At 33.1% G+C, this 26,797-nt stretch overlaps 1 protein-coding gene across 2 annotated transcripts; it reads right to left on the reverse strand.

The window, feature by feature from the left end:
* On the reverse strand, nt 1-24,695 carry LOC139527626 (aspartate dehydrogenase domain-containing protein-like). Of its 2 annotated transcripts, XM_071323157.1 has the most exons (9): nt 24,574-24,646; nt 21,138-21,232; nt 16,122-16,257; nt 14,617-14,701; nt 8,860-9,003; nt 8,048-8,153; nt 6,732-6,852; nt 3,382-3,539; nt 1-213 (listed from the first exon to the last, which is right to left on the reverse strand). In XM_071323157.1, the coding sequence occupies exons 2-9, from the start codon at nt 21,196-21,198 to the stop codon at nt 176-178; spliced, it is 849 nt and encodes a 282-aa protein (XP_071179258.1). In that variant the 5' UTR covers nt 21,199-21,232; nt 24,574-24,646; the 3' UTR covers nt 1-175. The 2 variants fall into 2 exon arrangements, with proteins under 2 accessions (XP_071179258.1, XP_071179259.1); XM_071323158.1 differs by lacking the exon at nt 21,138-21,232 and having other exon boundaries at nt 24,574-24,695.
* Nucleotides 24,696-26,797: the final 2,102 nt, after the last annotated feature.

Consider the following 26,797-nt stretch of genomic DNA (forward strand, 5'->3'; position numbering starts at 1 on the left):
TTTTGTATAAGCTTTCAGTGTTTTATTCTGTTTGGGTTCCACAGTTCAAGTAATAAGTGAAATCATGTCCAACTTCTTTGTAGCTAGTCCATCTGGAATGTTTGAGAATAAGGTAATGGCAGACGCCCCAACACTTGGAAATACCATCAAATTGTATGGTCTTTTCTAGGTGTTGTCAGCAAAGATGAAGACCAGGTCCTTTGCCATGAGCTCCTGCAAATAGAATTAAATAAGTCTACTTGAATATAATTTCCAGTTTATAAATTGCTGCTTAAATTAAATTAAAAGTATTTTTCAAACAATTTTTACTACATGTATACACTTTTCATGTCAGGGTATTTTAAAGCAGATTATATGGTAACTGTTTGTCTCATAATAGAAGCCAAACAGTTACCTATAAATGCTCACATCCACTTTATTTGAACTTAGGCAAATATTTGTCTCATTTGCAATCATACAACATCTCTTTATTATTATAACTAGAACATCGGTGACATTGTGACTGAATTAAAGTATCTCATTATGTGTAAGCCTTATTTTTGTCTGGATTTTTTGGTATTGGTATTGTCATATAATAAAGTCATGTTGATTAAAAGATATAAGCACTATCTCCAATAATGAGTTGTCAAATGGTTTTGACCGAAGCTTGTTGACTTATTTGTAAGTCTTGAATACAGGAATGCAGATAAATAGTGTGAATTTTATTAAAAGAACAAATTCATAAGATTATAACTTAGAAATACAAATAGTTTTATAAGTGTTGATTATTTTTTCTTGATTTTTAATGTTTTCAAATTATCATTTTAAAAGGAGGTAACTCTGAAATAGTGCATTGTCTGAAGGAATCTACATGGAATTTTGCTATTTTGTATTTTGGCTAAAAAAAAGGTACAGTGACTCTTTCTTTTTGATATTCACAAAGCATTTTCTAAAAGCTATCTTCTCATATTTTATTTTACAATTTTATCATTTAGTTTAGCTTCTAATGATGTATCCTGGATAATTCATGCAACATGTGTCATTTTGTCACAACCTGTAGCTTGCAGGGCCGTAACTACCTATGAGGCAGGGGAGGCAACTGCCTCCCCTGAATTTTCTACACCAAATTTTTTTTTGAAGTAATAAAATGAAATATTGACAATATGTACACGAAGAACTTGAATTTATATTATAAACAATACAAGTTTTAACAGTGTGATTATGATACGTGATATATCTGTCATTTTCCGGATTTTTTTTACCGAAAGTGAACCGTTTCAGTATTTTATTTTTCGTGTGGCCGTCCGTCTGTTATTCAGTATTTATACGAGAACACATATGAAACTTTGCTTTCGACAATTTTGAATAAAACTTAACTATATTCACATTTATTTAGGGGCTCCATTAAGCAGAGGAAGTTCCCTTTGTATTGTGAATCTTTTTATGATATTGGAAATTCGGCTGAATCAGTTGTAGTGTCATTTTTTTAACGTCTCCCGACCGATTGTACGAGAACATTATAGTCAAGGCCTTAGTAGTTAAACACTCCCAAATCGTTGAAGCAGAGACTTTCTTAACTAAATATATACTAGTTTAGAAAGTCCCTGGGTGAAGTTATATACATGTCTGTTCAGCTTTCTAAAATATTAAAATTTAAGGTCCTCGACAAAAAAATATCGTGCTTTCTATGATCTTGCTTTATATGTTTTTTTTAACTTACCAGTTTGATTTCTAACAAAAATATCTTTAAATACAGATAATCATTGTTTATATAAAAAAATGCTTCGAGGATCCAGCAATACTGATGTTTCTTAAAGTAAGGAAATCGAAGGAAAACGGGTGATTTTTAGCCATATTGAGAACAAAATCTGCGGTCACAATGTATTTAATGTTAATAATTATAGGTCAAAGTACGGCTTTCAAGACGGAGCCTGGCTTACCCCGAACAACAATCTCAGTTTGTTTTTGCATAAAAATTGCTTCCAGGTTCAGGCAATACTGATGTTTCTTAAAATGAATAAATCGACGGAAAACGGGTCATTTTTAGCCATTTTACTGCAAGAAAAAAATTGGCGGCCCCCAAACCCCTGCCTCCCCTGAATTCGAACCCTAGTTACGGCCCTGGCTTGAGAAAATGTGAAGTGACCTATCAATTTTATTATATTTTGGAACATATATCAAAATATACTACGTTTGGCAAATAAATAAAATTGAGGATGGATATGGGTAATGTGTCAAAGAGACAACAGCCCATCCAAAAAGCAGATAACAGCCGAAAGTATGAAAAAATTCTATCATTTCTTATTTATACTTCCATACTACCATAGCTCCAATAAATATTTATAGCCGATTTTGTGAGGTTTGTGTTGCTTAGACTTTAGTTTTCTATGTTGTGTCTTGTGTATACGTACTAATATTTGTCTGTCTGTCTTTTTCTTTTTTTAGCCATGGCTTTGTCAGTTTATTTTCAATTTATGAGTTTGACTGTCCCTCTGGTATCTTCCCTCAACCCCTTCTTCTTTTTGGCCCTGTTAGCCAGCTGAGCTAAAAAGCATCAAAATGTATCTCACAGAAGTAATCTCATATGAACAACTAGCCATGCAGAAAGAGACAAATTTTTCAACAATCACTAATACTGAGAAATTGAATTACAGGCATGTTTAAATGCTGAAATTTTTGTGGGACATATAACACATTTTATACTGCACTCGTTCTATTTGAGCAGTTGAATGTGTTGACTGTAAATTTCTATGTCATAAACAGTCACTAACCTGATATCACTTTTCCTCATGCATATTTAAATAGAATTTGCCGAAACTATATTTAATTATTCATACCACCTCCTCAACCTGTTCTTGTTTCCAATGTATACATTGAAGCGTGGAAAAACTCAAATAATTCTTGTACAATTTTTGGAAAAAACATATTTCACTTGTTAATATCTATTGTTTGAAACCTATAAATTATTATGTTTTATGCTTATTGTTGATATATTAGTCCATACTCAAACGAATTTGTTCACTATCGATTGCAGTTTTCAATAGGTAATGTACATTTCATTGTGTTGTATATTTCTCCGCCTGATACCAGTATGAGGCTTTTTTAAAGGGAGATTTTTCCAAATATTAAATTTAATAAATTACATTTACACTTTAAACAATTGAATTTGTTTTTTTCTAGATTGCAGTATAAAGACAATAATGGTGCACTGACTTGCCATACCAACTATATAAGGGTTCGGCCCGAAACGGGGAAAAAGCTCAGCAGAGCCTTGCATTTCCCAGTTTCTAAGCCTCATCCTTATATCATTGATATGGCAAGTCAATGCACTATTAGTGTCTATCCAGATCAATACCAGTTTCTTACCACATATACTACTAAAGAAAGAATCTAGTTTCTTACCAAGTATACTACTAAAGAAAGAAGCATATGTAGCACTGCCTGTGACTGCTCCAACTTTTGCTGGATTCTTTCGTACAGTTTTAACATGAAATGCTGTGTTATTTTCTACTGATCCAGGTCCCCAAGTCTCTACTTCCACAATATGCCAGTTTTCTAATCTGTCATGAAAAAACATATCTCAAAATTAATTGGAGAAAAATAAATAAGTAAACCTGAATTTAACCCTCACATAATGGTGGGATTATTTTCTTCACAGAAGTTTTTGAAAAGATAGCAAACATAATTATTTGAGATTTCTTATTTATCTTTCCATTATTTTTCTCATGATTTCATGGTAATCAAATAAAAAGTTTTTAAAATGATTATAAAATTAATAAATTGATATTAACTGTTAAAAGAGATATGTTGTGCCTTTTTGTTAGTTTGATAGTTAAATGCAAATGTTGAAATAATAATAGCAATACATTAATTGATTATAGATACGCAAAAGATTCAAATTCAATGAATCATGATGAAGGGAAAGCGGCTAAATAATTTACATAGAAATGTACCAAAAAAGTAAAGAATGGAATCAAAAATGGGGAATAGGTCAAAAAGACAACAATTGACCAAAGAGCAGACAACAGCCGAAGGCCACCAATGGATCTTCAACGCAACAAGAAAATCCCTCACCCTGGCCCCTAAATAAACTCCAAAACATATAAATGAACTAAAATTAAAAAAATATAGAAGACTAACAAAGGCCAGAGGCTCCTGACTTGGGAGAGGCCTAAAATGTGGTGGGGTTTAACATGTTTTGTGAGATCTCACCCCCCCCCCTTATACCTCTAGCCAATGTAGAATAAAGAAACACATCACAATATGTACAGTAAAACTCAGTTTAAAAGAAGTCAGAGTATACAACTGCATACCACTGTTACAGAATATAAGTTCCGTCATAATATTTATTCCAAAGATAGTTTATTATGTAACAAAAGTTCCAATTGGAATTATTGTTATGTGATATTTATTCCATCAGCATAATAAAAGGACCGATGCCTCAGAATTTTTTTCACATAAAACAAATTCCAATTGGAAGTTTTATTACATAATAAATTATCTTTGGAATAAATATTATGGTGGAAATTTTATCCTATGATTGGTATAACATTTTGACCTTTATCATTTTAACATATCATTCATTAAAATGAAGAAAAAAAAATGAAAAAAATCTTTTGTAATTATTCTGATTTGAAAAATTATAATTTAATATTTATTCCTGTTTGGAAAAATATTATGTAATATTTATTCCCGATTGGAAAAAGTATTGCAATATTTATTCCCGATTGGAAAAAGTATTATGTAATATTTATTCCCGATTGGAAAAAATATTATATAATATCTTTTCCGACCCAAAAATATTATTATATTATTGATTTCTTGATTGACAACATATTTGTAACGTTCGGGGGACGTGTTTTTCAACAGACTGTCGGCATTCCAATGGGAACAAACTGTGCCCCTCTACTTGCCGACTTGTTTCTTTATTATTATGAGGCTGACTTCTTGCAGGAACTTCTTAGGAAGAAAGATAAGAAGTTAGCAATATCCTTTAACTCTACTTTTTGCTATATAGATGATGTTCTTTCACTAAATAATTCAAAATTTGGTGACTATGTGGAACGCATCTATCCAATTGAGCTAGAGATATAGGATACTACAGATACAGTTACATCGGCCTAATATCTTGACTTATATCTAGAAATTGACAATGAGGGTCGGTTGAAAACAAAACTTTACGACAAAAGAGATGATTTCAGCTTTCCAATTGTGAAATTTCCATTTCTAAGTAGCAACATTCCAGCAGCACCTGCATACGGGGTATATATCTCCCAGTTGATACGATATTCCCGTGCTTGCATTTCCTATCATGATTTTCTTGATAGAGGGTTGCTGCTCACAAGGAAGCTATTAAACCAAGAGTTCCAAATGGTGAAGTTGAAATCATCCCTTTGTAAATTTTATGGACGCCATCACGAGTTGGTTGACCGTTATGGAATAACCGTTTCACAAATGATATCGGATATGTTCCTTACATCGTAACTACAATCCCCTTCCCTTTCATGAATGTGACCTACAGAATTAGACCATTTACCGGATTAGTTATCACATAAGCAACCCGATGGGTGCCGCATGGTGAGCAGGATCTGCTTACCCTTCCGGAGCACCTGAGATCACCCCTAGTTTTGGTGGGGTTTGTGTTGTTTATTCTTTAGTTTTCTATGTTGCGTCGTGTGTGCTGTTGTTTGTTTGTCTTTTTCATTTTTAGATATGGCGTTGTCAGTTTGTTTTAGATTTATGAGTTTGACTGTCCCTTTGGTATCTTTCGTCCCTCTTCTATCCATTACTACTGCCGAAACTAGTGTTTCCCCATAAATTGATCAATCACGAACTGAAACATGTAAACTAAGCAAAAATTTGTAAGTCAATTGACCATGACTGAAGGGACAGGGCCTAATAATCTCCATGGAAATAATATGTGCCAATGTAATACAACTGAATACCAAATATCATTTTCCTATCACTAGTGATTCTCCATAAACTGACCTAATCATGGACTAATACATTGTTGACACTGCTGCTCATGCCAGAACAGCATACATACAGTATGTATGACTTTTTGACTCCATCATGGCAAGACAAAACAAGAATGTGTCCATAGTACACGGATGCCCCACTCCCACTATCATTTTCTATGTTCAGTGGACCGTGAAATGGGGGTCAAAACTTTAATTTGGAATTAAAATTAGAAAGATCATATCATGGGGAACATGTGTATTAAGTTTCAAGTTGATTGGACTTCAGCTTCATCAAAAACTAGCTCGACCAAAAACTTTAACCTGAAGCGAACAGACGGACGGACGCACAGACCAGAAAACATAATGCCCCTCTACTTTCGTAGGTGGGGCATAAAAACAATTCTAGTATGTTCATACCAGTACCCATATAAATTCTACATGCTGATTATAAAGGATGAACATGCTTCAGCAACAATCAATCTGATCAAGATGCTACTAAACACTGTAAGGTTCTAACAATGCGCCTAACATAATGGCATTACACCCAGAACCTTAATTTATGTTTTATATCAATATCTGATACATATTCAAATTTCAAATGATATCATCTTTCAATTTGCTTCAACTATTTATGTACTTGAAATTAATGATTTTTATTTGGGAAAGGTTAAAGGAGAGAATATCTTTTTAGAGAATGTCATCTCCTTTTAGAAGTCCCACAATATCAGGTATGCATCATGTTTGAAAACATTACAGCAGTAAATATGATACTTCATGGTATACTGCACTTACTTGGGATCAGCAATTATTGATCCTTGAACTTTATCAAACCCAAGGTTATGAGCTGCTAATGCTGCTGCTGCCATTGTATTCACATTGTTAGGTGCTAGAGGACAAAGGTCACGGACTGGACCTACAAGTAGAAATGATGAAGGAGAAGATATTATAGTGTTGCTAAAACCCTAAAATGGTATTAAACATCATCTGCTAACCTGTGCTACCAAAAAACACAAATCAACAATAACATTTTCAACCCTATTTTCACATCTTTGACAAGGTTTTAAGCAGAGTTCCTCGAAAACAGCAGTGTTCCAAGGGATTTGACCCTCAAAATTTACTAAGGACTGACAGAATTTTTTGCTATTTTGAAATAGAAATAGTAGTGAGGACTAGCAGTCTTTCTTCAGGGACAACCAGATATAAAAAGATTCGGAGAACTCTGTTTTAAGTGGAGTAAACAAATGATAATACATTTCCATTGATCATCTTTTCATTGACTTTTGGACTACATAGAGTTCCTGTTTTATAGCTCTCCTGTCTAAAAGCAAATATACAAAACAAAGTGACTGTGAGCACTAAGGGGTAAAGATAACATTCATAACACAGAGGGAACTTAAAATATATCACAACATGGTATTGGCAAATCTGGTACAAGTAAAGTTCAACTACATTAGGACAAAGGAAGATAAATCCTATTTTAAATATTAACTTAACAATGACACCATTGATATTTTATTTAAGATATAAGTTAGTGTATGCACCATACAAATTTTTGAAATTTTTCCTCACAAGTATAATAATACTCATACACATCATTTTAAAACTTGAATTCTGAGTATTTCTTTGATAAATTTCTTCAATATTCATGCATTTTTTAAAATAATAAAAACATGGCAATAATTTCTGAATTAGCAGTAATAAGAATGTTGTGCCCAATTCAATGTTTTGTTCATCTCAAAAATCAAGTCTAGCCTTTGTGTTATTTTCTATTATTCTATGTTTTTGTCATTATCAGTTTAGTTGGTTATTCTATATCATGTATATCATACCAGGAAAGCTATATAAGCTCTATTATTTTAACTGCTATACATTTCTAAGGGTATGATTGATTAAAAGAGATTAACTATATATATAGAGTAAATAAAATGACATAAAATGATATGCAATGGGAAAAAACATGTTTTTTTTCTTTTTCTTGTTGATCTCTCAATTAGAAATTGAGCATAGGCACCTTTTTAAGTGTTTTTTTCTCCTCCAAAATCTAAATAATTACAGGCCACTATTTGACTGGTGACATGCACAATGTTTTTGAATAATAACATTTTTACCATCATAGAGGACTAATGGCTCTTCAGATACTTCTTCAATCTTTTTCTTCAAATCACCTTCCAACTTAAAACTACTGGGATGCTTGGTCATTGTTACTTTTAATGCCTAAAATAGATAGCACATGTTTGTAAGCCATTTTTTTTAGCTTGTAAGTATTTTTTTTTTAATAACTATTTTTACAATTTTCTATGCAAATATAAATCATTGTTAAATAAACAAATATAATCATGATTCCTTGCCAATGAAGTCATTAATTTAATCAGCTACTTTGAGAAATGGTGTAATCCTTAGTTCAATTTAATCGTACAAATGACAGGGTATAAATTGTAATTTAATCAATTGGACCCATCTCTGACCATAACTTTGTAAAAATTGTCAGACCCAAACAAAATTTAAACTTGATCTGTAACTTGTCATAATAAAACAATAAACCAAATTTCAAATCAATATCTTTAAGCATGAAGGAAAAAAAGTAGAAAACTGATTTGCATGACCAACTGACGGACAGAGAGACAGACAAAGACCGGCAGACATGCAGAAAGACAGACAGACTGAGTATCAAATACTAAAACTATACTTGAAATCGTTTTCTTGAATGGTGTTGACTTTTTAGTCCCCTACCACCTAAGTAGAAGGGGACTACTAGTTAAATCCCTAATTCTTGTCTTGTGGGTTCTAAAACGTTAACCCAGCATTGTTCACTACATATATAGGCTACTAGTACCCGGTAATAACTAGTCTGACTAATAAAGAATATGCTTAGTTACTGTTAACTTCAGTTTACAAGTGTTTTGAAGTAGAAGAGACTTACTTGTAATGTTCCTCTATCAGCCATTTTTTTTATGTCCTCCCCACCCCAGAATGCACCACTTGGAATATACAGTCCATGCTTATCTGAAGCATTCCTCAATGAAGTTTCTAATGTCTGGTCACTTAAAGCTGTAGGTGATCCTATCTGAAATAGAAAATAGGTTCTTAATGAACAGTAGGTGATCCCAACTGAAACCGAATACAGATTATCTCCATGAAAGTAGGTGATCCCAACTGAAACCGAATACAGATTATCTCCATGAAAGTAGGTGATCCCAACTGAAACCGAATACAGATTATCTCCATGAAAGTAGGTGATCCCAATTGAAACAGAATACAGATTACCTCCACGAAAGTAGGTGATCCCAACTGAAACAGAATACAGATTATCTCAACGAAAGTAGGTGATCCCAACTGAAACAGAATACAGATTATCTCCACGAAAGTAGGTGATCCCAACTGAAACAGAATACAGATTATCTCCAAGAAAGTAGGTGATCCCAACTGAAACAGAATACAGATTATCTCCACGAAAGTAGGTGATCCCAACTGAAACAGAATACAGATTATCTCCACGAAAGTAGGTGATCCCAACTGAAACAGAATACAGATTATCTCCACGAAAGTAGGTGATCCCAACTGAAACAGAATACAGATTATCTCCACGAAAGTAGGTGATCCCAACTGAAACAGAATACAGATTATCTCCACAAAAGTAGGTGATCCCAACTGAAACAGAATACAGATTATCTCCACGAAAGAAGGTGATCCCAACTGAAACAGAATACAGATTATCTCCACGAAAGTAGGTGATCCCAACTGAAACAGAATACAGATTATCTCCAAGAAAACTGAAACCGAATACAGATTATCTCCACGAAAGTAGGTGATCCCAACTGAAACCGAATACAGATTATCTCCACGAAAGTAGGTGATCCCAACTGAAACCGAATACAGATTATCTCCATGAAAGTAGGTGATCCCAACTGAAACAGAACAAAGGCTACACTGCTACTTTTGCACAAGTACTTTTTCTGTACTTGAAATTTGTAGTACTGGAAATTTGCTTTTAATATTTAGTATTTTTTCTTTATTCTAAAATTATTGGTACAGAAATAGTACCATCAATGATCACAGTATATCATGTTTGAACATCATAACTATAAGAGATTTGAAATAGACAAACTTTCAAAATGCTGAAAATCTAATGATGTAACCAAAAATCTGTAGTACTTAAATTTCCAGAACAAATCAAGTACTGTAAAAGAAAGGTAACTAAATATTACAATAATTTTAAAGTAAAACAAGAATGTGTCCAAAGTACATGAATGCCCCACTTGCACTATCCTTTTCCATGTTCCATGGACCGTGAAATTGGGTAATAATCTAAGTTGGTATTAAAATTAGAAAGATTATACTATAGGGATCATATGTACTAAGTTTCAAGTTGATTGGACTTCAATTTTATCAAAAACTACCTTGACCAAAAACTTTAACCTGAAACTCCCACTTTCATTTTCTATGTTTAGTGGACTGTGAAATTGGGGTCAAAAGTCTAATTTGGCTTCAAAATTATAAAGATTATATCATAAGCAACAAGTTTACTAAGTTTCAAGTTGATTGGACTTCAGCTTTACCAAAAACTACCTTTACCAAAAACTTTAACCTGAAACTCCCACTTTCATTTTCTATGTTCAGTGGACCGTGAAATTGGGGTCAAAAGTCTAATTTGGCTTTAAAATTAAAAAGATCATATCATAAGCAACAAGTCTACTAAGTTTCAAGTTGATTGGACTTCAGCTTCATCAAAAACTACCTTGACCAAAAACTTTAACCTGAATGGACGGACGCATAGACAAACGGAGCCACAGACCAGAAAACATTATGCCCCTCTACTATCGTAGGTGGGCATAAAAATAGTACTGAATATTAAAAGTAGATTTCCAGTACTACAGATGTTTGGTACTGAAATAGTACCTATGCAAATGTAGCTGTGTAAGTGGGGAATAATACACTAAAGACTGAGCACCATGAACCCCCACAAAATCTGGGGGTGATCTCAAGTGCTCCAAAAGGGTATCCAGTTGTTTAAATATTGCAGCAATTAGCTTTACAATTTAAATCACCATCACTGTTTAGGCTAAATATGGCCCACTTATTCTGTTCAAACAGTGGCAGAAAAGATTTTGACTTCAGGGAACAACAATCATATTTCGTATAGCATGTATAGATCATTTTTGTATTAGCAGCTTAATTACTAAAGAGACTTATTTTCTAAAGTTTGAAAACTTATGAGTTTTACAAGGTTATTTTTGATTTATAATACATGTATTTTAACCATTAATCTATCTCCAGTAACAGCATTCATGGGTTGAAAAGTTAAAACACAATTTTGAATCTTGACCCCCTAAACATTTTAATTCTAAGTCCAATTTTGATTTAAACCAGCAGAGTAGTTTAACATGAAAAGATTATTGGAGAATGCAAAGTTTATGACAGACACTCAACTCCAAGTGATTAAAAATTTACATAATTATAACAATACATGTAATAATAAATTCTGAATCTAAAGAGAGTAAACATAGTAAGTTTTAATAATTAATATCTTCTGAAGCTCTCCAATGGCCAGGTGAGCTATAAAGATGGACATGTTATTAACAGACAAAGGACTACACAGACAGACATAGAAAAAGATGAACCATGGGTTAGCAATATGTTCCCAACCTTTTAATCAAGTAAGGAAATTATTGTCACATTATCCAGGGATCTCCATGGATGAAAATTGAACGATGGAGGAACTTTCACCATTACAAACCGTGTCTACGCTGTACAGTGTAGCGCGATCGGAAGTATTTTATCCCTCCATACAAGGAATGGTGAACATGCTATAAAATCATTGCTTATTTAAATTATATTTATTTGAATTTCCATTATAGAATTAGAAGTATCAATATTTTCATTTATTGCCGTTTTTAACCATTCAAATGCCAAGTCTTCATGGTCCACCCCTTAGTCAAGAATGACCAAAAGCTGTCATGAAGGTCCCCATGTAGATTTCTTGTATTTTTGGTAATTATTATGGGGGTTAAAAATCATATGATGTGGAGCTTATTTTTCATGGACACTGTCAAATTCAGAACCCATTACCGGTATGCTGATTTGCAGCAACAACAAAACGATTCGTACGGGTTATGTTAAAGGTTAAAGAGATTTGTAAAGCAAACATTGACAAATAAAAAGGTTTTTAATGACTTTATCTGGCAAATTGATGCTGTGCAACATGCATCTTTCGAGGCTGAATAGAAACCGGAAACGCGGATGTATCAATTTGATTGTAATATACGAAATTAATTCGGAATTACGATACGATATTTTTTTTCAGGAAATATTTAAGTTTTTACTTTTAAACTTTTAAAATAATTCTAAATTATCGTTACAGCAGTACTCGAGTTATTTGCAATGAAATAATATTTACTGTTTTGCGTCTTATTTTGTACTTCTTAAAAAAGGGGGATGCTGATTGTGTAAGTCAAAATAAAGCACGTGTTCGACTTGTTAAACTGTTTTCTTTGTAACTGGATTATTAATTTATTTATTTAATCTCAATTATCATAATCATTTGCTGAAACTTAGTTGATTTATTCGACAAATGGATCGTCTATCCTCAGATAGTATTCTCCTGTCTGGCTTGTTGATCTACCTGTACAAGCTCAGCTACAAGTGATTAGCGATCTTAATCCGGATATCCCTCAGGCGTTAGAACTGTATTGGATTGTAACATAAAAAGCCTAAGGGTTATGCAATTTGATTATAATTGATAAAAAAATGGCGTCAGGCTGCAAAAAACGATGAAGTTTTGAACGATGGCGGAAGACATTTTAACGATGGCGCAGGACAATTTAACGATGGTGCAAGACATTTGAACGTTGGTGGGGCGCCATCGTTAAACAGGCCATGGAGATCCCTGTTATCTTTTAAACCAGAGGCTCCTCAGGTCACATCTTTATACGACCGCAGAGGTTGAACCCTGAACGGTTGGGGCAAGTATGGACACAACATTTAAGCTGGATTCAGCTCTAAATTTGGATTGTGATTAAATAGTTGACACAGCATAGGTTTCTGACACAGAATGAATGTGGTCTAATGAACTTAAAATATTTTTTTTGCCTTTGAGCAATTCACTTTGCTGTTGAATATTAATCCTCTCAAAAAAATGTTTGAATAAATTTTCTTTTTATTTATGAAATCTGAAATGAGAAAAATTTAACCCCCCCCCCTTTTTTTTCACATCCCCTTTTCCCTTTTTCCACAACTGATCTCAATTCAAATTTCTAATGGAGTTTGCAACAAAAACTACTCTTTTAAATACATCATAAAATATTAAAATGTAAAATAAAGTGCTTGTTATCACTGAATGGTAAAGGTTTAACCGTTTTAATTTATCAGTTGGTAGTAAAAGTGAATATACATTGTATATTGTATAAAACAATGATTTAAGTTGATTCAACTACTATTCTGGACAAAGAAAGATAACTCCAATTGAAAATTTGTTATTGCACAATATTGTGCAATTAGATATGTCTTGCTATTGTGCAATACTGTGCAATTGAAAATATTTGCTATTGCACAATACTGTGCAATTGAAAATATTTGCTATTGCACAATACTGTGCAATTGAAGATTTCTTGCTATTACGCAATACTGTGCATTTGAAAATTTCTTGCTATTGCACAATACTGTGCCATTGACGATTCCTTGCTATTGCTGAATACTGAAAACTGGGCCCATAATCAAAAATCTAAGTACATGTTTTGGACCCTTTTGACTTTAATGTAGAACAATTTGAAAATGAGACCAAAAATTAAGAATCTACATACACAGTTAGATTTGGCATATATCAAAGAACCCCAATTATTCAATTTTTTATGAAATCAAACAAAGTTTAATTTTGGACCACGATTTTGACCAACTTGAAAACTGGGCCAATAATAAAAAATCTAAGTACATGTTTAGATTCAGCATATCAAAGAACCCCAAGGATTCAATTTTTGTTAAAATCAAATTAAGTTTAATTTGGACCCTTTGGACCTTAATGTAGACCAATTTGAAAACGGACCAAAAATTAAGAATCTACATACACAGTAAGATACGGCATATATCAAAGAACCCCAATTATTCAATTTTTGATGAAATCAAACGAAGTTCAATTTTGGACCCTTTAGGCCCCTTATTCCTAAACTGTTGGGACCAAAACTCCCAAAATCAAACCCAACCTTCCTTTTATGGTCATAAACCTTGTGTTTAAATCTCATAGATTTCTATTTACTTATACTAAAGTTATGGTGCGAAAACCAAGAATAATGCTTATTTGGGCCCCTTTTTGGCCCCTAATTCCTAAATTGTTGGAACCAAAACTACCAAATATTATTCCAACCTTCCTTTTGTGGTCATAAACCTTGTGTCAAAATTTCATAGATTTCTATTTACTTAAACTAAAGTTATAGTGGGAAAACCAAGAAAATGCTTATTTGGGCCCTTTTTGGCCCCTTATTCCTAAAATGTTGGGACCAAAACTCCCAAAATCAATCCCAACCTTACTTTTGTGGTCATAAACTTTGTGTTTAAATTTCATAGATTTCTATTCACTTTTACTAAAGTTAAGAGTGCAAAACTAAAAGTATTCGGACGACAACGACGCCAACGTGATACCAATATACGACCAAAAAATGTTTGAGGTCATATAAAAAGGTTTGCTCACCATATAATCAGCATTTTGAAGAAATTTAGGTCCCCATTCATATGTAATTTTAGGATGGGCTACCTCCACAATTAAATCTGCCTGCCTGAAAATATATATCAGATACGACAATAAAAAAATATCTTTATAATAAGTATGAAACGTATCTATAACCTGTGTCAGTTGAGTCAACAATGAAGTACAGTTATGACAGTAGTTGCCAAACATTAAATTAAAGTGCACAGGCATTATCTCGATTGTTCAATTAATCTTTTTTCAGTGTATTAATGTACTATATGAAGTTCTAATATGAATATTCAGTAACAATCACAAATAACTGTTGAAATACAAATGAAACGAGTGACTGGTGAAAAATAATGTTTATTCAATAGTCCATTTGCCAATTACCAATTTGATTCTGTTGTCACACACTTTTTAAACAAATTACTTCCCTTTGTCAATCTAAGACTGGTTCTATACCGGACAACATTGGCTTTTGCCAATGCAAAGAATGACGAATTGAAAATGATGTATCGGCAGTTTAACTAATTTTTCATGAGAAATAATTTCTAATGTTGTAAGTATTTAGCTAAACAACAAATAAATGTAATTAAAAGATTTTAAAACCTTATAGATTACTCACATTACGCACAGGTAAATTTGCTAATTCTGCTAGCTCTCCATTGTTAATAAAAATTAATGTCCCATAAGGGAGACAACTTAACTAAAAAAGGTCTCTAAGTACAGGGTCAATTACGGGAATTGGCAAATGGACTATTCTTGAACCAATGCATGTATTTATCACACACTTAGTCTTCTGTGCACGATGTATCATTTTTACACAAACATATCATATAATCATCAATATTTTTCTCTCTGTCTGTTATTATGTAAAAATATGACGGCTAATTATTTGTCGTGTTTTGACACTGAAGTTTACAGATTGTCACCTTAAAAGGTATATATATATATATATAGTAAACAATCAACAAATAAGCATGGTTATTGAGCACTTGTTTAACATGTATAATCAAATAACAGTTTATTTAAATGAGAGATCCATGCGTATTGCGACCACCAGATTTTTACGAGATGGGTCACGCTAAGGTCACTTTGCATACGGAAAATATGTCAACGAATTGCTTCCTTGAAGCAAGGAATTAAAAAAATGTAAACTTTATCTAAATGTGGACAAATCAAAGAATTTTCTTCAGAAAAAAGTAAATGTACATAGGTTTTATAATGAAAACTATCCATTTAGTCATAAAAAAAACATATGCATCATTTTTTTTTAATTTGAGGTTTCATGACTTTAAACATAAAACTAATATCCCATTTTGTATTTAAGTAAATTGAATTCTCTTTGCTATTTTGAATAGTTTCAAAAGAATGGATAAATAAAGGTAAATTTTATCAGCTGGCTTTTACAAATATATCTACTTGATAAACATGTGGCTAATCATGAAGCTTAAATATTCCATCATGTTCATACTGTAAAGCTATTGAAGTATTGCTAGTTATTCAACCTCTGTGGAAAATCATTCAGTCCTTCTAGAATTAACTCTTTCTTCTTAAAGTCATCTAATGCTTCCCGTGTCCTGTTCCAAATGAATGCCAGTTCTAATCTATCATCATCTTGAATTGTTTGTACAAGGTATTTACCTGTCAATGAAAAACATAAAAAAAATTCTCCTGCTTGGCAAAATCATTATTCTACATCTTGCATATACATGTATGTCATTTATGTACTGAAAATGTTTACATGTAATTTTTGCATACATATATATCATGTATATCAGTTGTATATGTTGTGTACAAGTTATCATTTTGTACAAATTATAATGTGTATTTTGACTTTGTACAAATTGTAATTTGTACAAAAAGTGCCTGTACACATTACAATTTTGTACAAAATAAGGCTTAATTTCACTTAAACCTTGTACAATAATTCATCATATGGATATTGTGATAAAAATGTGCGAAACATGTTTATTAATAAATACAATTACATAAAATGCATAAATACATACTGCCATACATTATAAATTCTATTGTATAAACAATTCCAGAAAAGTAGTCTACATAAAAAAAATATCAATCACAGTTAAAATAAAATGCTTCGCTGAGTGCAGCCTGATACAACTGCAGAGGTTGAACCCTGAACAGTTGGGGTGAATTTGGAAACAATATTTAAGTTTGATACTGTATGAATTTGAATTGTGATCAAATTTTTTACATCATATAGGTTTCTGACACAAAACAAATGTCAAGATCTTACAAATCTATTGCGCAATACTTCTACCAATTTGAGTGTAAACCAAACATGAGGATATTGCTTTTAGAATGAGGTATACACATCAAGATTTAGACCGTTAGTTTTCCCATTTGAATGGTTTCACACTAGTAAAGGCTCCGTGTTGAAGTAAATTGACCTATAATGGTTTAAATTGTTATTTGGATGGAGAGTTGTCTCATTGGCACTCACACCACATCTTCCTATATCTGTTAAGAAATTAAACATCTTCTTTGTCCTGATCAACCCCAAAGAAGTAGAAAGCTTATTTTAAACAGGCATTAGAACTGAGGACAGGAGACTCTTGATTTATTTATAAAATATATTTATGTATCCTATAGATAGATTGCAATCTGATTGTTTTGCTTTTTTGCTTTTTGTTTTCATGGTTTTGTTTGTTAAATGTATTTTGTGTACCTATATTTATATTATTTGTCACAAACTTATTGTTCAGAGTTTATATGACAATAAATATTTGAATTGAATTGAATTTGAATTAAAATTCTTCTTGAAACTTTTCAAAAATTTCAAATTTGTAGTAAGGAACCTTGTAGTACTATTTCACAGAGTTCCATACACTTAAACACAAGTTATTGTCAGGAAACTAGAAAAATGCTTGTTTTTTGCCTTTTTTGGCCCCTATTTCATGTATTTCCTGCATGAATGGGGCATTAACCCCCTAACTCAATCCCAGCCTTCCTTTTATGATATGGAACCTTGTGGTTCAAATGTCAGAGAGATCCAATGAGACCATACATTTACACGCAAGTTATTGTCCCGAAACTACAAAAATGCTTGTTTTTGGTCCCTTTTGGACCTAAACTGTTGGCACTATAACCCTGAAAATGAATCGCAACCTTCTACTTGTGGTATTTAACATTGTGGTACAATTTCAGAGCAATTAAAATACTTATACATAAGTTACTGTCCTGAAAGTAGAAATCAAAGAGCTAAGAGCTATGAGGGGAAAGACGGCCATTGTTTCTTTTTTTTTTTTTAGAAAGAGGGGAGGGGGGGTATCCTATGATAGTCTACATACGATGAAAGGACAAACAAAGCTAGAACTTGTATAAAGGTTGACAATATTGCAATTAATTGTTGCTTAATGTAAATTCGTTTCCTTAGTTAAAAATTCATCATGGAGTCAACAGGCCTCTACAATAACTTTTTTTTTCAACTTGTCCTGTAGGACAAGTACATACCAAAATTTACTTGTCCGAATGAAATTGCTACTTGTCCAAAAAAATTCTATTAAAAATAACCTTTTTAGATTTTTATTTGATTAAAGGAGCAAAATGAATTTAAACGATATAACAGAATTTGATTTATTTCTTTTTGAAATACTTTTCAAAAATATGAGTCAAGTACAACTGCGAAACTAGTCATGTCACAGGAATTAGGTTCTAGTTTTCATCAATGCCAGTCTCATCAGACTCTAAACATGAGGCATCATCTGATAGGCCAATGTACACTCATTGGGTTTGTATCCTGTTTTATTTTTTAAGTTGAAAAAAGCTTATTCAAATGCAATCAATAAAAAGAAGAAGATAAGCCATCATAATGTCTGCTTGCCGATGAGACAACTCTCTGCAAGAGACCAAATGACACAGAAATTAACAACTACAGGTCACCATAATGCAAGTATTGTTTTTTTCTACTTATGATCAAATATGATTTTGTGAATTTTATGGTAAATAAAAACAAGAGTGCACACACTGAAATGTCTCGCCTTCTTAACTTATCATTGATATTATGTTGATAGTCCTAAGTATAAATCGTTACTACAACTGTCACATAAACTTAACATTTAACAAGATAGTTAAACAAAGACCAATGAACCATGAAAATGAGGTCAAGGTCAGATGAACCATGCCAGGCAGACATGTACAGCTAACAATGCTTCCATACAACTTATATAGTTGACCTATTACTTATAGTTTAAGAAAAATAGACCAATACACAAAAAACTTAACACTGTCCAATGAACCGTGCAATTGAGGTCATGGTCAAATAAAACCTGCGGGACTGACATATAGATCATAATATATTTCAATACACCAAATATAGTTGACCTTTGGCATATAATATGAGAAAAATAGACCAAAACACAAAAACTTAACTATAACCACTGAACCATGAAAATGAGGTCAAAGTCAGATGACACCTGCCAGTCCTTCCATACACCTTCCAGTCCTTCCATACACCGAATATACTAGACCTATTGCTTATAGTATCTGAGATATGGACTTGACCACCAAAACTTAACCTTGTTCACTGATCCATGAAATGAGGTAGAGGTCAAGTGAAAACTGTCTGACGGGCATAAGGACCTTGCAAGGTACGCACATACTAAATATAGTTATCCTATTACCAGTGGCGGATCCAGAACTTTTCCTAAGGGGGGGGGGGGGCCCGCTGACTGACCTAAGAGGGGGCCCGCTTCAGTCATGCTTCAATGATTCCCTATATAATCAACCAAATTTTTCCCATGAAAGGGGGGGGGGGGGGGGGGGGCCCAGGCCCCCCAGGCCCCCCACCCTGGATCCGCCTATGATTACTTACAGTAAGAGAGAATTTAACATTACAAAAAATCTGAACTGAATTTTTTCAAGTGGTCACTGAACCATGTAAATGAGGTCAAGGACAATGGACATGTGACTGACGGAAACTTTGTAACATGAGGCATCTATATACAAAATATGCAGCATCCAGGTCTTCCACCTTCTAAAATATATAGCTTTTAAGAAGTGAGCTAACACCGCCGCCGCCGCATCACTATCCCTATGTCGAGCTTTCTGCAATAAAAGTTGCAGGCTCGACAAAAATGACCAGTATGGTATTTATTATAAGGAACAGAATAAGGTAGCAAAATGAGGTACTGTTTTGTTTTGGTCCCGAAATGTCTCCTGCCTTGTCAAACTGTCTATCAATCATGCATGTCTACTAAATATGTCTCCTACGGTGCCAAACTGTCTATTAAACTTGAAGCTGAATCTTCCTAGGTGACAAACTGTCCTGTAAAGTTACCTTATCTACAAAGCAAATCATTGATTCGGATTCGGATTAGTAAGACTGGTTTCCGAGAATAGTATACCTTTTAGTTTTACATGTACCTGTTAAAAAGTACCTGACAAAGAACCAGTTAAAAATTATCAATTGCAAGTAAACATGTTGAAGAAAAAGGCTTTGTATTTGAATAAACAGAATACAGAAACATGTCAAATTAATATTTGTTTTCTTGTTTTTTGTTTAGGCAGCAACCATTTGATTTTCGGGGGGGGGGCTATGAATTTTTTTGGAAAAAAAAGTTTGTTTCCAGTTTTGGGAGAAAAAAATAATTTGTTTCTGATTCTGAGAAAAAAAAAAATTGTTTGTTTAACCCTCAGCTGCCACTATATATGTAATGCTAAAATTGAAAAATTGTTTTCGACTTCTCGCCAAAAAAAATAGATTGTTTTGCGCGGGAGGTGAAAAAAAAAGTTTGTCCAGAAAAAAAATCCATAGCCCCCCCCAACATGCCCAAGAAAATCAAATGGTTGCTGCCTTATAATTACTTTGTTCATCAAAGTTGAATTAAATTTATTTTCTGCAGAATAATAATGTACTTGTCCTGATGGACAAGCTTGATACAGCTTTTACTTGTCTGACCTTTTTTCCCTCTGGTACCGGACAATCTGACAAGCGTTATTGTCGAGGCCTGGTCAATTTGGAAGAGAATTGCACCTTCTCAATCAAAACATTTGAATGAAGATAAAAGTTAATTATCTAAAATTCAAGTTCAACTGAATTCTATCATTTAACAACTACTACAATATTTTTTGAAATTTTAATTGTGTACCACTGAACTGCAGGCTAGGGTCATTCTCCATTTTTTGTGACAGTACTCTAAGATTTTAAATTTTTTCTCAAGAACTTGAGGACTGAAAAATCTATTCAGTTTCAAATTTCCATTGATAAAGTTCCCAGTTACAACTCTCATCACAGGGATACATGTACTTATAAAAACCAATATGTTTGATATAAGCTGTGTGAAGCTGGTTTCCAGATCCTACATTCTGATATATTTGTAAATTTCATGAATAAATAGGTTTAAACTACAAAATGTAACATATATTTTCTATATTTTTCACCATTACAATGATCAAGTTGGTACACAAAATTTTGTTTAAATAGAAGACTACTTATCATATACTAAATGTCACATTTTAAGTGTACATGTACATTAACTTTTATTTTAGTGGATAATTACTCATCAATTGAGGTGCTCCTGTATTGGACAGAAAGAGTGAAAACTGACGTTTCTCTCCCATATCTCATGTATCCCCAGTAATTATATAAGTTGACCTAAAAAATTTAAAGCATTGCATCATATTGATGTTTGAATCATCTACAGCAAACATAATTATGTTTATAGTAAATAAATACCGATTTTAAATTAGTACGTGAATTCTGAGAAAGATTTTAATAATCAGTAAAGGATATCCCTGCTTCTGAGTAGTGTGGCATTCTATCACTGATGTCATTACAATGTACAGGGGTGTAGCGAGAAAGAAACGATGTGCAAGCAAAAATTTTTGGGACCCTTTTATTCAGAATTTTTTTTTTCTTCGGTTTTCGGTCATAGGACGGTTAAAAGAGGAGCTGTATGTAGATAGGACTTATAAAAAATTTATGTATGTAAAACTATTAATAAATCTTCTGAATAGAGTAATACATAAACAACACATATTTGTGATACAGAATTTAAATTACTCAAAATTGTCCAAAATCTGCTCTTCGGGTCTAGGCAGAAACAAACTTCTCTATTACTTTAATTGTCAATATTCACACTGAAATCCCGATGAATATGCAGAAATGCTAGTAACTGTCGTTGTTCATTGTTGATCGTACATTTGTTTTCAACATACGTAGTACACTGATAGATCTCCATGGTAGCACTCGCGAGATGTTATAAACCATGCAGTGTACGTGTTCGGCATCGAGCGACCTCCCAATTGAATTCGTCAAAATTACATGCCAGGTCAGTTTCGTACTGTCTCAGACAATGTTGAGATTTGTTCGTTTGTTATAATTCTTACAACACGATGAAGCAGATACAGCGCAAAGAAGCGATTTTCTGATAATACTAGACGCGACTCCACTCTCCAGTTCCCTTATCATATGGTCTATGAACGCAAAAAATAATGAGACTGTTTTGGCGTGTTTGCAGGGTGATTGGCTCTGGTAGTCTGTCGACCACATCGCCTCGGCATACATTTAATGTCTGATATCGTAACGATATCATAGGGTTCTGATGATTCTAATGCCGATTGGTACATCTCCAGTGATCTGGAAGGTTTTTTTTACTATGGGCCCAGGGCCCCTCAAAAATGAATTCAATGGGCCATTTTAAAAAATAATGGGCCATGTTGTCAAATGAGTGGGCCCTTTGAATTGACTTCTGTAAAAAAAAAAAAAAAGTATCAGTATATTTTGGCAAAGAGGTGTACTTACCTTTATGATTTTAAATAAAATCATTGATATTGTTCCTGTGATTTTGTAATTTCAATTTCAATGAATATACAATAACTTCTTCCAATCCCAACAATACATTGTAATTAAGTTAACCTTTATTTACAATGTTTAAACTGGTACTGTTGCCTTGTTCATGTTCATGGGTTTTTTTTTGTACATTAAATTTGGGTCTTCGTCGATACCATACTTATTCCAGACGTTCCGTATCAGAGGACATTTCAGGCATTTCCTCTGCACTTCTTGTATTATTTAAACGTCATCACGGTGACAAGAATAACAGTATAATGGTATAGAGTACCATTAATTCATAGAACAAAACAACAAATCGCTGAAGTCATGTTTGCAAAATGTCAAAACGAGCCAAAGACCAAAAAATAACAAAGGACAATAAAGCGTCTTTTATGGAGACAAAAACTATATTCCTAAAAAGTCTTTCGGGTTCTTTAATCGAAATAATAACAAGCTAAACTACATGAGATTATTATTAGAGTTAGATCTCGTCTGTACTAGCCAAATTTCACAAATGTAACGTTGTTTACAAAAAAATATATATCATGAATGATGCTTAATTACGTTTTTCGGGTTATCAGTTAGACCGCATGGTTCTATTATTACAATAGGAAAACACCCGAGATGTTACATCGCATGGTTCTATTATCATAGGGAAACACCCGAGACGTCCCAAAAATATATAGGTGCTCCTATTATTGGAGGAACATTACACAGTTGTGTACATACACATGGCGCACGGAACACGATCAGAAATTCATTTGATGATATCTAAACGTTTCGAAACGAAGTGAAAAATATTGTGCGTCACGTGGGCGCTTACATTTGTCACTGAATGCGCCATTTATTGTCAATATGCGCTATAGGCGCAGGGCGTACGTCCTTCCCAATCACTGCATCTCATTCCAAACTGATGAACCGTACACTGTAAAATGTGCTCCAAAAACTACATGTCTTAGACTGAGTATTACAAATTCAAATCTTGTAAAAGATACAAGTTACTGTCCTATTTTGTCATAATCTCCAATAAAACTTTTATTTTGAAACCAAATGCCGTTATTTAATGATATTTCATCAAATAAAAAAGTGACAACATAGGTGTTTCCTTTGACATTCAATCTATAAATTTTTATTTTGCCATTTTTTTTTTCCATGCCGAATCGATGTGCACGCAACTGCGTGTTAGCGTATAGGGAGCTACGCGCCTGATGTAGATTGGATATATAAATTTAGCATATTTCGAAATATAGATTTTTTCCGGATTGTAAAAGAAACGTAAATAGTGTAAGGGAGAGCTCAAAATACGACAGTTTCACAAGAAACAAAGGAAATGTGTGAAAAAGTGTATCAATTCAATGTATTCATTTGTTTGTCTCCTTCTCATCAATCTTAGAAAGATTTTTGGGGGGTTTTCCAAACTATTAAAACAAAATGAATGACGTGAGGGGATTTCAATCTGGTCAACCCCATAGGGGATTGACGGCTTGAAGTTTCTAGTTTTTGGAGAAAAAAATAATTTGTTTTCAACCCTGAGAAAAAAAAAATTGTTTGTTTCACCCTTAGCTAGCTGCCACTATATGTATAGTCCAAATAATTATGACGTCTTGAAAGGCTATTATAATTTTTTTCTTTGACGCCTTACATCGATGTAAGGCGTCAAAGAAAAAAATTATAATAGCCTTTCAAGACGTCATAATTATTTGGACTACTATATGTAATGCTAAAATTGAAAGAAAAAAATTGTTGTCGACTTGTTGCTGAAAAAAAAGTTTGTCCGGGAAAAAAATCCATAGCCCCCCCCCCCCCGAAAATCAAAACTTAGTAAGAGCTACGGTTCCGCAGCTACTGCCGTAGCCTCACTGGACACAATTACGAACGATTTTTGAACTGTGATTAATATTTTTTTATAACTGTAGACTACTTTTCTTGAATTGTTTTTACCATAAAATTTACGATGTATGAAGGCTTTCCATTTTGCATCATATCCCACATAAATTTTTATTCACGTTAGGATATTTTTATTAGTAAGATTTGCGTGACCTCGTTGTACGTCCTGTGGGGCTATGTATTTTCAAATGAGACTCCAAATTATTATCTCTTTATGAACTAAGTTTTTTTGCTTCATGGAAAAATATGTTGAGTTATTTTATAACCAGTTTTACCTAAATGACCATATCCTACGATACCAATGCGAATTTGCTTCTTCTTCAACGAAGACATTCCTTGGGTCTAAAGGGTAAGGGGAAAGAAACAATCGCTGACATACTGTTTTACATGTATAAAGTTAGAAACAGAAACAAAACATGGCGAAACGAACCAAAACACGCGGCGAATCTTTCAATTCAGGGTTTTATTTTACGTCGATATCATAGGCGGATATCATATTTAATAAAGGTAAGTGTATCAACACTTATCAATTCAAATTTCAAAAAGTTTTCACATTTTAGATTTTATTATCATTGATCCGGCAAAGTCAAATCATGTTCACCGATTTTAAAGGGGCACTATGGCTGTCAAATTCATTGTTACTGATTTGACTCAAATTCTCATATTTGGTTTATAACAAGGTAAAACATTTATCCAAACTATCAAAAGTCTAAAATAAACAGTTTACAGAGCATGGGGTAGATAATATATAGGTTCGTTTCGTGTGTATTTTAGTCCAGACGCCATCTAATTAACTATCGATTTGACCTCAGATGACCATATAAGCGATGTAAACAAAAATAAAGATACGAATAGATGATCATAGATTAAACCAACACGTGCAATTGGATTTTTATAGGTCTGTTTGATTTGATTTTATAGATTAAAAATAGATGTTTCTCATTGTTTTTAACCATATACGAATGATTTTATGTGCATCAAATTAGTAATCAAATGATTTACCGTAGTTTCACTTTCATTGTTGACATTCTTTTTCTTTAAATAACCAGTACACGTACAATGCATGCGTTGTCAATCTCTAGCTAGGGGTTAACTTGAAGTTCACATGAATACCGGTTAGAATGATGATGACGTTTTCACTTGCAAGTGAATCAGTCAAAAATTATGTTTAATCGCTTATTTCAACAAAATTAAAGGAAATTTACGGAAGCCGATAAGGGCCATTCAAAAAAAAAATTATGTCGTTATAACGACATCGCTATGTCGTAATTTCGACATAATATGTCGTTATAACGACATCGCTATGTCGTAATTTCGACATAACATGTCGTTATAACGACATCGCTATGTCATAATTTCGACATAATATGTCGTTATAACGACATCGCTTTGTCGTAATTTCGACATAACTTGTCGTAATAACGACATAGCTATGTCGTAATAACGACATCAATATATATTAAAGAATATGTATTATGATTGCCAAGACACTAAATGACACAGAAATTAACAACTATAGGTCATATCATAATGCCCCCAATAACTAGAAAAGCCCCCGCATAATCAGCTATAAAAGAGGGACGAAAGATACCAGAGGGAGAGCCCCCGAAATGCTGTGTGGCAGACAGTGTTATTAATTAATTATTAGCTCCCTTGGTAAAACTCCAAATTTCATATTTAATGTATTTCATTGTTAAATAATTTACATGAAGCTGAATAAGTATATATCTGTTAATTGCATAGCTTTTGCTATTTGAATTCATTGATTAAAGATATTTATTTATATTGTAAAGTTTAATATTTGTATCGTCGCAAAATCTTTGGTCACCTTCTTTAGTTACCTTCTGTGAGAAACTTATATATTTTATAGATCCTAATCGAAAGTAATAAGAAACCGACCGGGGACTAAGCCGACTGACTTAAAGTCCTATCAAGGCAAGCAAAGCCTAACACCTTTCTTTAAAGAAGTGCACAACTCCGTGGTTTGTGGTAATGAGGGTGAATGAACGTATCGTTTGCTGTGTATTTACTGTCAAACGAAGGGCACGATGTTCCTAAAACACGACGTTACACATAAAAAGCGGCGTCGAAGAGGGTTTTTGACTAATTTTTGCGAGTTTTATTCGTTTTTTTATATGTTGGTTGATTTATTAATTATATTACAAAATTTTTAAAATTTCTGATTCTGGTTCTGTTCGTTTTGTGATGTCATTTTATCATAAATTACCTCAAGTTGTGGAAATCTATTTAATAATGTTTACCCTTTAAGTTATTTCAACTAAAAATGCATTACTGTCGCAAGTAATGTGGGAAAGAAAGATGGGACAGAAGTAGATATAGGCAGATGTGGTACAGTTTTCCGTAAAAAAGATATTTTTTCTTAGATGTACGAAACTTTTATCATATGATGTTTAACTTTTAAGGTGCATATCATCTGTCATTGTAAAATTTCTAAATCTTAACTCAACCCCAATACAAATATATCTGACACTCTGCAAG

This window comes from Mytilus edulis, chromosome 6 (genome assembly GCF_963676685.1).
Source record: "Mytilus edulis chromosome 6, xbMytEdul2.2, whole genome shotgun sequence".
Taxonomy (NCBI): Eukaryota; Metazoa; Mollusca; class Bivalvia; order Mytilida; family Mytilidae; genus Mytilus; species Mytilus edulis.